Genomic DNA, 13,143 nt, shown 5'->3' with positions numbered 1-13,143 from the left:
TGCAACCTCCGCCTCCCGGGTTCAAGCAATTCTCCTGCCTCAGCCTCTCCAGCAGCTGGGATGGCAGGCATGCGCCACCATGCCTGGCTAATTTTGTATTTTTGGTAGAGACAGGGTTTCACCATGTTAGTCAGGATGCTTCAAGAACCCTAAAAGCATTGCTCCCTCAACAAGAGGACAAGGGCCACATTGCACTTATTTGGTAGCTATGTAGCTCTAGTACAGCATGGCAGGCACTTGGAAGGATCAAGATCAACACGCTAATCAATTCAACTGCCAGAAAGTAAGCCATTCCCCTATCAGTCTTTTTCATAAGGAACATGGATTCTTTACTGCCTCTGCAGAGTCTGTTAGTTTTTCAACGTATCTTCTGTGAAACTAGTGTTCTCTGGACAATAGGTATGCAAAAACCAAAAAAGGTACGTGTGTGGGAGTCTGAAAGACAGATTTCTTTCCTAAAGAGCTTTGCAGAGCTTTGACTCTGCAATTATTCATTGTGAATCACAATAGGAGGATACCATATATAGCTTTTCCCATATTTATTTAGCCATAGAACACTTTTCTCCAGGAACAGCTGCAGGGACTAGTACTCCCAGGAATACATTTTGGGAAATGCTAATCTATCTTTCTGGTGCGCAGCTCTTGACCTACCACCCACCAGGCAGAGTGGCTGCAAACGTGCCCTGTCCCCTATAATGAGGGCGGGGCAGCAGGCCCTAGGCAGGGCTGTACAGAATGAGGTTAGGTGGCCACGCAGCACACTCAGACTTCTGTCATCGAGTGAGCTCAGCCACAAATGAGGTGACTGAGAGCCCAGAAAACAAATAAGGAATGGTCCAATAAATATTCACAACTGAACATCAGGTGACATTTTCATTTATTCTGTTTACAGATGCCACTTAGTTACACTGTTTTTTTTTTTCAGTCTCATCTGGGTTGGATCCAAAGACATTCAGAGGCATGGTGAGAGGCAAAGCATCAGACATCTCATTGGTGGCAGGTACTTCCTGACTACTGTACCACCTGCCGTATCCTTCCCCACCTCATCACCCCCAAAGCCATTTACTGCCAAATGCTACAGTAAAAACCCAATGCATTTACATAAAATAATGCCTAACTGCATATTTACATTTTTTAGAAAAAAAATCCCATTTAAGCTCTTCTAGAAAGTTATGGCAGGAAAGGTAAGGACCAAGGCTATGAGCAAGCCATATGTGGAAACTTAAAGTAGATGAGCACTGAGTTTCTCCATAGGTGGAAAAAAGCCACACTGAGCCCACTCTTCCTGTGAGGCAAGATGAGACCTTCCTTTTATACCCTGCTGAGAATCTCAGGTGGACAACGTGACTGCATGAGTGTTGAAAGGCAGCTTGCCGGCTTAGTTATCACCTTGCAGAGGTAGCTATGCACTACACAGCCACACTGCCCAAAGCGCGCTCCTAAGAACACTGGTCCTACAAAGGGCTCCTTGTAAGGGAACTTTAGGAATCACAAGTATTTAGAAAATACTATACACTATCATTTCCTTCCTAGAGATCTACAATGCACATTATCACATGGAAGTTTCCAGAAGTTCTTTCATAAAGAAATGCTTAACTTTATTTAACCTAGAGTTTCCATATCAACCTGACCTTGGAATCTCTTATTTTTTTAGGTGACACATATCATAGAACGTATTCTGAGAAATGCTCCTCTATGGCTTGGAGAAAATCTTTGCAGAAACAAAATAATAATAATTTTTTACTTAAAAAAATTAAGTAACTAGTAGGATCAAGTGTTGGTCAACAACAAAGAGATCAAAGAGTCAGGAAGTCCACGTCATAGACCCCCCCTTTCTAATTCCAGCCTAGCACTGATGCCATAAACTGTGCCTGCCTGAAAACAGGCAGAAATCAGTTGTCCATGATTTCTCTCTTTAAGGCTTGAGTTGTTCGGCATGGAAATCACAGTACAGAATTGAATGAGGTCCATCAGGAGCCCATATTTCATGTACAGAGGCCAAGCGTCTTGTCTTGTCTTCTGCTATAACAGTGAAATCATTAAACATCTATTGTTGCTTATCACATGACTATGAGGTTTTTCAAATAGACCTGACAAGCCCTTTGTTTCTAACAAAAAAAGGGGATGATAACTCGTAGAGCTTCTCATTATTTTTAGCCACAACTACACAGACCAAGAGATCATAATACAAAGCTTTTGGCCAAATAATTTAAAAGTATTACAGCAAGGACAGGGAAAGATGAAAATCAATGACATTACTGGAATGATGTAAACATTTCATCATCTGCATAATACATAATTTTTTATTCTTGTTTCCAGGGAGTTTCACATGATATTTTAAAGCAGAAGCAGATTCTCCACATGTAGAACTTGGCAGACAATAATAACGTATTATCTATGCCCTGCTGGGATACAAGCACGCATTCACACCTCAATAGCAATCCTCGCAAATCGATACTGCAGAGAGGCGGGAGGCCTCAGTAGCACTAAGCCCCTCTGCGCTGCAGGCTGGCTGGACAGCATATCCAGCAAGCCTGTCAAGCTAACAAACCCCAGGGCTTCTCCACAGCCAACAGCCATGGAAAAATCTCCCTGAGTCACAAAGCCTAGGAGAGTTCTGGAGCAGTGCAACGTCACACGCGGCAGAGGGCCTGACCACAGCCCTAGAGTCAGAGCTTCCTGCCCAGCCACGGGCTCTTCCCCCGCCGGGCCATCAGAAGAGGCACGTCCTGGCTTCTGCCTCTTCTCCCTTTTCTTCTTCTCTTTCTGTTTCAGGATCTTGCTCCTGAATGGGTCACTGTGTTTGGATTCCTGGGGCCCACAGTAATGCCAGTCCTCATGGAGCTGGAGGAAGTCCTCCTTGGCTGGGACACAGATCATGGTGTGAGGCTCGGGGCTGCCCTTGCTGAGCAGGGACAGGCTGACCCAAACCAGGGCCCTGGGGAAGTGGCCCAAGATGGACAGGCAGGCCTCTCTGGTCAATCCTTGCTGGCCTCTGCCAGGAGCTCGCCGGCCTCCCCGACTATCCTCAGAACTGGGCCCACACCAGGCTGACAGTTGCTTCAGTAATTTTCTACTCCTACATGAAGTTGGAGACATACGTTTGAGGATATTTTGTTCCAGAAAAAAATATGCAATCAGAAGATTAGACACTGCTAGAATTAATTTGATTCTTTTATACTATATAAGAATCAAAACTACAATTTTTAAGAAATTAGAAATACACTGTAGTACATTTTAGTACTTATATTTTTCTTTTTATGTGTTTGCCATTCTGAAACTCAGGGACTAAAGATTTAAGAAGTTGAAGGCAGGGAAAACAAGACAGTGAGATAGAATCTAGGATTGTAATCACAGTGAGGGTGAAAATAAAGAGCCACTAAGATTTCAATGAGTAAAGGAACTGTAAGGGACTGTTACATGTAAAGTAAGAAAGAATGATAGGAAATTATGAGGCTACTATATGGAAAAGTAAGCACAAGGCTAGAGGGATAAGCACTTTTTAAAAATCAAAGTACAGGCCGGGCGCAGTGGCTCACACCTGTAATCCTAGCACTTTGGGAGGCTGAGGTGGGCGGGTCACCTGAGGTCAGGAGTTCGAGACCAGCCTGGCCAACATGGTGAAAATTAGCCAGGCGTGGTGGCATGTACCTGTAGTCCCAGCTACTTGGGAGGCTGAGGCAGGAGAATCGCTTGAACCCAGGAGGCAGAGGTTGCAGTGAGCCAAGATCACACCTCTGCACTCCCGCCTGGGCGACAGAGCAAGGCTCCATCTCAAAAAAAAAAAAAAAAAAAAAAAAATCAGAGCAAAGCACAGAATGCAGGGTCACTGATAAGCAGAACCGGGCCCACACCAATACTGAGAGGAGAACATAGTGTATCCGGTAGCCTCTCTGGCTAGGACTATATTACATCTAATGGGTTGCTGCTCTAACACAAATCCATATAATTCAAAAGGAACTAGAAGAAATCTAATTTGGTGATTTAAAGCAAAGAATCCTTGCTCAAACTGCATAAAATATGTCAGAAAAAAACCTGCTTTGGCTTAGATCTATTGATGACAATATTGTAAATCATTTCATCAATTAGCATCATGCCTTACATCAAATATTATTAAGCTGTTTCCCTGAGCCCTCTATGAAATATAAAAGACTGGCTTTCCCTTCCAGAAAGTCTATAAATTCACTTGGATTTTGCATAAAGAAACAGTGATAACGCTTACATCCTGTAGCCTCTTCAATATTAAAATAAATAATCCAAAATGTACCCAGAAGTCACCGACACTTACCTGAGAACGCAGAGGTGACTCCCTGTGGCAGCAACATGGTTTTCACTGGCCTCCTGGTCTGTGATCCTCTCAGGCCCTGCCGATTCTTGACACCCTGCATCCATTACCTCCTCTGCCTCCCTGGGGTGCTCTATGGATGTGCCCACTTCATCAGATGGCTGATGAGTTTTTTTAGGCATGGGAGCACAAGGCACCTCAGATCTTCTTAGGTCACTCTCCTTACCATTTGGAGATGAAGCTACAGAAGGTTCTTCGTGGTCCTGGCCTCTTGACTCCCAGTCTTGAGTTAACTGCTCCCAGGGACAGCAGAAAGGTGCCAGAGTGCCAAGCTTAACGTAGTTGGGCCGTTTTGCAGGAGGGCGTCTAAAGAAAAACATACAGGAGAACCAATGTCGAACAATTTAGGATTGGAAAACTAAAATAATTATAACCATTATAATGCATCTCTATTTTAAAACACACATACACACACACACACACACACACACACACACACAAAAGCTTTCCAAGAAACATATGATAAAGAATAATAGGCTGGGCTCAGTGGCTCATGCCTGTAATCCCAGCACTTTAGGAGGCCAAGGCAGGCGATCACCTGAGGTTAGGAGTTCGAGACCAGCCTGGCCAACATGGTGAAAGCTCTACTAAAAATACAAAAATTAGCCGGGCATGGTGGAGGGTGCCTATAATCCCAGCTACTGGGAGGCCGAGGCAGACGAATCACTTAAACCCAGGAGGCAGAGGTTGCAGTGAGCTGAGATCACACCATTGCACTCCAGCCTGGGCAACAGAGTGAGACTCCGTCTCAGAAAATAATAATAATAGGCCAGGCATGGTGGCTCATGCTTGTAATCCCAGCACTTTGGGAGGCCCAGGCGGATGGATCACGTCACGTCAGGAGTTCGAGACCAGCCTGGCCAACATGGTGAAACCCTGTCTCTACTAAAAATACAAAAAAATTAGCTGGGTGTGGTGGCATGTGCCTGTAATCCCAGCTACTAGGGAGGCTGAGGCAGAAGAATCGCTTGAACCCAGGAGGCAGAGGTTGCAGTGAGCCAAGATCATGCCACTGCACTCTATCCTGACAAAAGCGAAACTCCATCTCCAAAAAATAAAATAATAATAATAACCAATTCTACTGGCCAAGCTTTTTTGTTTTCTTTGGTCTTCAATAAACAATGTAGCCCCATGTGGCCACTGAACCACACCAGGGGGTCCATTCCTGAAAGCTACAAGGAACTGGTGCCCCTAGAGTTGTGCCACGATTTTCCTGTACACTTACGAGGTTCTAAGCTCAAGGCTACATGAAGTTTCTGTCTTACTCTTGACCTCTAGTGACCCAGCTATCCTCCACAAAGGTAATAAATATCATTATCAGTTTCTTACATAGCCTTCCAGAGACATCTTATGTACACACAAGCAGATATTACATATTTCTTCCTTTTTATTTATTTTTATACAAATAGCAGCATACTAGGTACAGTACTTTTTGCTTAACTTCATTTTCATTTAACAAAATATCTTGATTACTTTATACCAGTACTGAAAGCTCCCTCATTCTTTCTTTTTAATAGGCTGTGTATCTTGTATCTTACTCTACTGAATGAATATGCCCTAATTGATTTAGACAGTCCTCTATTAAAGGACATTTTGATTGTCTTTAAGCTTTTGTTCCTCCAAACAAGGCTGCAATTAATGATCTTGACGGTCACGCTGCCTTCCCCTGCACCACTATGACTCTTGTCACTCCCAGTGGCTTCAGCATCTGCCTAAATCATCCTTCCAATAACCCACCAGTCACCTTCCCACCCTCACTTCGCATGTCTTACTTCACCCCACCTCAAGCACCCACTCCCTGCTCATACCTTAGGTGTGGTCACTGCCAACACCTGCTCCAGCTTCAAACTGCGATGTCAGTATCCTGCTCTCAGAGCCATGCCTCCTGTTTTCCACCCACTTACCCTCCCACAACAATGCCCCAACCATCCATTTACACTAGCACCTCCCTGCGGCTCGCAGCAGCTGCCTCGCTCTTCATCAGCCTAGATGGCTCACACCACCGTCCCTCCCCTACAAACACCCCCACTCCCTCCACTGGAAAGCTGACCTGGGCGCAGCCAACTCTCCAATGACCCCATGCCAGCCCGAGTGGCAGAGCACAGCGGAGGAAGAACTCATGATGGTTCTTAACGGTCTTCCTTTATAAACACAAATCTCAAGTAGGTGCCCTCTACATCTTACAGATCCCATGTTTCTCCTCTCAATTCCGTCTTCCACTCTCCCAGAAACTGCTTACAATTCCTCTCTCCTCAAATCTCCAACAGCCTCTCTCCCCTTCTTACTGCTGGCTGATAGCTGTGCCTCTTTTTTCATGAAGACAGTCACAATCAGGAGTGTGCTACTTAATCCCCCCACTGCAGAATCTAACCTAGCTAAATAAATCCATGTTCAGCTGTCAGTGGCAGTCTAACAGCCTTATATTAATTTTTCTGAGGAAGGAGAACTAGCCAACTTAAGAATTACAGAAAGAAAGTGGTTTGGAAAATAGGATTAAGAGCCAGGGCCGGGCGCGGTGACTCACACCTCTAATCCCAGCACTTTGGGAGGCCGAGACAGGCAGATCACAAGGTCAAAAGATCAAGACCATCCTGGCCAACATGGTGAAACCTGATTTCTACTAAAAATACAAAAATTAGCTGGGCATGGTGGCGGGCACCTGTAATCCTAGCTACTCGGAAGGCTGAGGCAAAAGAATTGCTTGAACCTGGGAGGTGGAGGTTGCAATGAGCCGAGATCACGCCACTGCACTCCAGCCTGGCGACAGAGCAAGACTCTGTCTCAAAAAAAAAAAAAAAAAAAAGTCAGAACTGTTTGTAAATCTAGTTGGAAGATAGCCAAAGAAATAAAAGCAGATTAAACTGTATCAGTGGCAGTCTAACAGTCTTATATTCAGAAGAACTGAACTCAATCCCAACAGATGCTGCCTCCTCCACGTGTGCCCTGAATCCCACCCCTTCTTCCTTGTCCAAGGACTTCGCTCTTACATTTTAGCTTCCCTCCCCTCTCCTGGGTACCCCCAACCAGCCTAGAAACTTGTGCCTCCATCAAGAACATAAGCTACGTGGCCAGGTATAGTGGCTCATTCCTGTAATCCCAGCATTTTGGGAGGCTGGGATGGGAGGACTGCTTGAGGCCAGGAGTTCAAGACCAGCCTGGGCAACAAAGCGAGACGCTGTCTCTACAAAAAATTTAAAAATTAGCCAGGAGTTGTGGTGCACACCTACAGTCCCAGCTACTCAGGAAGCTGAGATGGGAGGATTGCTTGAGCCCAGGAGTTGGAGGCTGCAGTAAGCTATGATCGCACCACTGCACTCCAGCCTGGGTGACAGAGCGAGACCCTGTCTCAAAAAATAAAAGAAGAATATAAGCTCCATGAAGGCAGAGACAGACTTGTCTGCCTTGTCCCTGCTGTCACCCCACCGCCTACAATGGTGTTTGACACACAGTAGGCTCTAAATAAATGTATGTTAAATGAAGGAATAAATGAGACAAATATATAAAGATGCACACAGGAAGATGTTCACAGAAACACACAGCAAAAAGTCAGAAATAACCTCAAAAGCCACTGATAAATTACAGGACATCCACACTGCAATTGCATGTGACCATTCAAAGTGACATTTTGAACAAAGCTGGCAGGCTGACTCACAAGCCAAATGTGGCCTGCTGTCTGTTTTTGTATGACCCATGAGCTAAGAATGGTTTCTACGTTTTTAAATGGTTGAAAAAGCAAAAGAATAATATTTCACGACACATGAAAATTATATGAAATTCAAATCCGAGTGTCCATATATAAAGCACGATTGGAACACAGCCGTGCTCATTCTCTTACGTGTCATCTGCAGCTGCTTTGGAGCCACAGTGGCAGAGTCGAGTAATTGCCATGGAAACCGAGGGCTCCACAAAGTCAAAAATATTTATCATCTGGCCCTCTACCAAAAAAGTTTGTCAATACTTGGTTTAGAGTCATATTTTTTGATATGGTAAAACCATACATACCATATTGTTAAACGAAAAAGACAGGTTTCAAAATAATGTATGTAATACCATTCTTTAAAAAAATATGTATATCTATGGAAAATTTGCATGCATAAAAAGCTCTGAAGAGTAAGAAATAAGTATTATTTTTAACTATTATTTAACAAACACATAGAAGCCTCTCAACTACATACTATGGGAGGCACAAGGATGTATAACATGTGATTGCTGCCCTCAAAGAGCTGGTAAGGTAGCAATCCAGGAATACATCACTAGTCACTCATTCATCCACCACTCAGCAAATAGTTTGAAACGCAGGCACAGGCCAGGCAGGGTGGCTCACACCTGTAACCCTAGCACTTTGGGAGGCCAAAGGAGGTGGATCACTTGAGCCCAGGAATTCAAGAACACCCTGGGCAACATGGCAAAACCTCATCTCTACAAAAATTAGCCAGGCATGGTGGCAGGTGCCTATAGTCCCAGCTACTCAGGAGGCTGAGGTGGGAGGATCACCTGGGTCCGGGAGGTGGAGGCTGTGGTCAGCCATGATCACGCCACTGTACTCCAGCCTGGGTGACAGAGTGAGATCCTGCCTCAAAAAAAAAAAAAAAAGCAAGCTAGGCAGACTGCCTGTCTCTACAGTTATGGTTGCAGCAATGAACAAGAAAACACAATTCTGCCCTCATGAAGCTCACCATCAAGGAACTACAATATTCAACCAGTCATTCATCAGACAACAAATAAAGGTTATTAAGACCTACTGTGCACCAGGCACTGGCTAGACACTGCAAATGCCACAATAAAGAGAGACAGCTTCTGTGCTTCTGGGAGCCTACAATTTAGGGGGCAACAAATTCCCAATGTTAGAATATACTTTGCAATATAAAGGAAATCATGACCCTCATCGGCCACACTTCCAATGAAAAAAGAAAAGTCTAAATGGATAGGTACTAAGATATAAAAACAGTGCTTGGCCAGGTACAGTGGCTCACACCTATAATCCTGGCACTTTGGGAGGCCAAGGCCGGTGGATCTATGGAAAATTGGTATCGAGACCAGCCTGGGCAACATGGTGAAACCCCGTCTCTACAGAAAATACAGAAGTTAGCCAGGCACAATGGCACATGCCTTTACTCTCAGCTACACGGGTGAGGTGAAAGAATCGCTTGAGCCCAGGAGGCAGAGGTTTCAGTGAGCCAAGATCACACCACTGAACTACAGCCTGGGCAACAGAGCAAGACCACCATCTCAAAAAACAAACAAACAAACAGTACTTATCTCTCTGGGTGGCAGGACTATACCAATTTATCTTTTTATATATTTTCATAGTTTAATTAAATTTTGATAACTATATATTACTTCTATAATAAGTTTTAAAAACACAATTTCCATTTTGGAGGGAGAGACGGGTTGGTAGTAGAAATCTATTAACAAGTGTCTGAGACTCATGTCCAAGTTTAAGTGTACATCATTATTGATAGAAATAAATAACAAACAGAAGGGTTTATAACCAAAATGGGCCTACAAAAGCCAAATAGATATAAGACAATCTCCTCACTTAAGTAATATCTTCTTAATTATTTCTCAGTAATGCTGAACTCACTGAAAAGTCTATGAAATTACCAAAGCCATCCTAATGTTTGGGATACCAATATAAGCAGGCACTTCTCTTTTCCTTAATACATTATCAAACTAGAGAAGCCAGTTTCTTACCTTTTGTACTTTTCAAGAAGATTCTTAGCTTGCTCTTCCGCAAACAGCATCCCGGCAGGGCAGTCTGGAAAATCACCTGGGACATTAGGTGACCTCTTATACTGAGAATGCACTGCAGACTCTTTCAACCCTCCGACTCTCACACCTCGATAAATCTAAAAGAAATGTCAAAAAGATACTGACAGTCTACCAACTTAAAGTGAATTGCTTAATGTTTATATGGGGGAAAATGGGAACAACCTAAACACCCCTCAAAAGGAGAATGGATAGAAATACACACAATGGATTACCATGCAATAGTAAAAATGAATGAAATCGAGCTTCGTCATGCTTCATTAACCAATATGGAAAAGAATCTCAATGCCAAGTGAATACAGCAAGTTGCAAAATCATATACACGGTAAGGTATATACTTTAAAAACATGTCAAGTCTAAATAGTTATTTTATTGTGGGATACAAACATACTTTAATAAAGCTATAAAAATATGCATGGTAGTAGCAAATACCGAAATCAGCGGAGTGATTATTTTAAAAGGAGGGAGGGAAATGAAACTGGAGAGAGGTACACAGGGTGCATCAATGCATCTGTAATGTTATATTTCTTAAGCCGGATGGCGGGTAAATGGCACACAGGCATTCACTATATCAGCATCTATTCTTTTTTGTATGCTTGAAAGCATCTCATAGTAAAAAATTAAGTAGGATTATTTTTAAATATTCCTACTCCTGAATGATTAACTGGATGTCCCTTGCACTAGGCATGCTAAAAATTAATTACCGGCATGAATCTAAAAGTCTCACATGCCTTTTACACTCTCTAGAATCGAAGTAATATTTATTTATTTATTTATTTACTTATTTATTTTATTTATTTATTTTTGTTGAGACAGAGTCTCGCTCTGTCGCCCAGGCTGGAGTGCAGTGGTATGATCTCAGCTCACTGAAACTCCACCTCCCAGGTTCAAGGGATTCTTATGCCTCAGCCTCCCAAGGAGTTGGGATTACAGGTATGCACCACCACACCCAGCTAGTTTTTGTATTTTTAGTAGAGATGGGGTTTCACCATGTTGGCCAGGCTGGCCTCAAACTTCTGACCTCAAGTGATCTGCCCACCTCGGTCTCCCAAAGTGCTGGGATTACAGGAGTGAGCCACCACACCCAGCCTTCAAAGTAATATTTGAAATAACCAGGAAAAAAAAGACACATTCGATTCTAATAAAATTTTTAGCTGCAGTTGATAAATAGGAGTATATAATAGGTTATAGTTAACATTTCAAAAACAAAAAAAAAAGTATTCTATCCATCTGTAAAAGTTAAGTCCTTTGCTTTTAAACTGATAACAAATTTCTTCAAATCAAATACCTCAACATTTTTGTTGCCACTACTATTCGAATATCAGGCCACTTTAAAAACCTCAACAACTGACGATATGTCAGCACAGGTCTTATAATGAGAACCTGGCTCCAGGGACTATACGTATGAAGTATCTTGTATCCAGGACTATAGCTCTAAGGGCAGAAATATACCACTCAATTCCTCCTAAGTTGTACATAAAGTCTGGAACATTTTGAGTACTTAGCATTTATTAGGAATGTATTTTAAATATTGCAACTGTTAGAATCAAAAAGTAACTTACAAATGGAATCCAGAAAGCCATGCCCCAGCCCTTTGGGAGCAGGACATCCCAGCCACTTCCCCAGCCTAGTCGATCTTCACCAGTCACTTTTCCTGGCTGCTGAATCAAAAGTATAGGTATCTTGGATTCATGGGGACCTAAAATAAGCTGTGACCCAGGCACCAGCAATTCACTCCTCATCCGGTTTAAATCCTAAAGTGGAAGAAAATAATTCAAGACAAATAGCCCTAGTCTTCTGGGAGATCCTCCTGGGTCTCCCTATAAGCAGCTTTAGAAAGTTAAATGCTCTTTTAAAAAAGCAAGAGAAAAAGTTCTAAATAAATAAATGTGAGCCATTTTAAGTATAAGGTATTCCTCCTACAGATATTTTCCTCTATACAAGTGCTTAGGTAGAAATGCGAAATTATCTTATATCATTCATTATCAGTATTCATTCTGCTGATCTCTTATATCAAGATTAATCTTGTATGTTGATATTCTGTCCTTACATTGATTTTGATTAAGATTTGGTGTCATGAAGTAAAAAAGATATAAACAATTAAGTGACACCTTCTCAAGGATGGGCAACTAGAGAAATGCACTGACTCTTGAGAAAATTGCTCATCAGATCTTCAAGAATTAAATAGAAGATGTTTAAAATTATTGTTAAGGGGAATGTAGGGGGTGGATAACATCCTTTCAGACTTTTCTTGGAGCTGTAAAAAGAGATTAACAGGTAGGTAAGAGGGCTATCACTGTTTAGAAAAACTATGCAAGAGACTGCCTCCAGGCCATAGTCTAACTGCTACCTCATGAACGCTCTTCAAGCCAGGTCCAATCCTGATTCTTCTTTTTCACTTTCGGGGTTTCCACTACCATCTATGTGTTAGTAATTCCAAACTATATCTCTTTAGCTCCGACTTTTCCTCCCAGGATCAAAACCTGTCTCCTGGACCTCTGCTCTTGGGAAGTCCCACAGCCCCTCAAGCTCAAGATTGAACTCATCACCCTTCCCATTGTATTTGCTCTCTTCCTATATTCCTCACCTAGCTGAATGACACCACAATTCACACACTCCATTCATTCAGCCATTCAAATATTTACTGAGCACTTCTATGCGCCACACACTTTTCTAGAACCTGGAAATACATCAGTGAGCAAGTAAGACATGGTTCTGGCTCTCTTTTAGCTGAAATCCTAAATCCAAGCTAGAATATCAGGACCTAATCGACACACCTCCTCCTTTCTTACCTCCTATCTTCCAACCAACCACCAAGCCTTGTCAATTTCACCTTCCAGGAATATGCATTAAACATCACCCTCTCCACTCTAGCCACACTGCCACAACTCAGGCCCCCATTATGTCATACCTAGAATATTTCAAGGGTCTTTTTAAGGCCATCCAACCCACAGTCTCTCTCCAGCTTCCTCACCCCCCATCTCCAACCCCACACTGCTGTCAGAGTGAAATCTCATCATGTCACAGCC

General features: G+C 42.8%; 1 protein-coding gene across 4 annotated transcripts in view; it reads right to left on the bottom strand.

The window, feature by feature from the left end:
• Positions 1 to 860: 860 nt before the first annotated feature.
• The window catches only part of POP1 (POP1 homolog, ribonuclease P/MRP subunit), a 42,378-nt gene continuing 30,095 nt past the window's right edge, over positions 861 to 13,143 (bottom strand). For 3 of the 4 annotated variants that reach the window (XM_034966404.3, XM_063606443.1, XM_034966405.3), the window contains 4 exons: positions 11,677 to 11,868; positions 10,040 to 10,194; positions 4,289 to 4,651; positions 861 to 3,079 (listed from right to left, as the gene is read on the bottom strand). In XM_034966404.3, coding sequence (XP_034822295.1) covers positions 2,425 to 3,079; positions 4,289 to 4,651; positions 10,040 to 10,194; positions 11,677 to 11,868 — 1,365 coding nt within the window. In that variant the 3' untranslated portion in view covers positions 861 to 2,424. The remainder of the gene's footprint in view (positions 3,080 to 4,288; positions 4,652 to 10,039; positions 10,195 to 11,676; positions 11,869 to 13,143) is intronic. The other variant, XM_063606444.1, reaches the window with a different exon arrangement.

Source organism: Pan paniscus, chromosome 7 (genome assembly GCF_029289425.2).
Source record: "Pan paniscus chromosome 7, NHGRI_mPanPan1-v2.0_pri, whole genome shotgun sequence".
Lineage (NCBI taxonomy): Eukaryota > Metazoa > Chordata > Mammalia > Primates > Hominidae > Pan > Pan paniscus.
The sequence above is the reverse complement of the archived record's forward strand: the minus strand, read 5'-3'. Positions and strand labels throughout refer to the sequence as shown.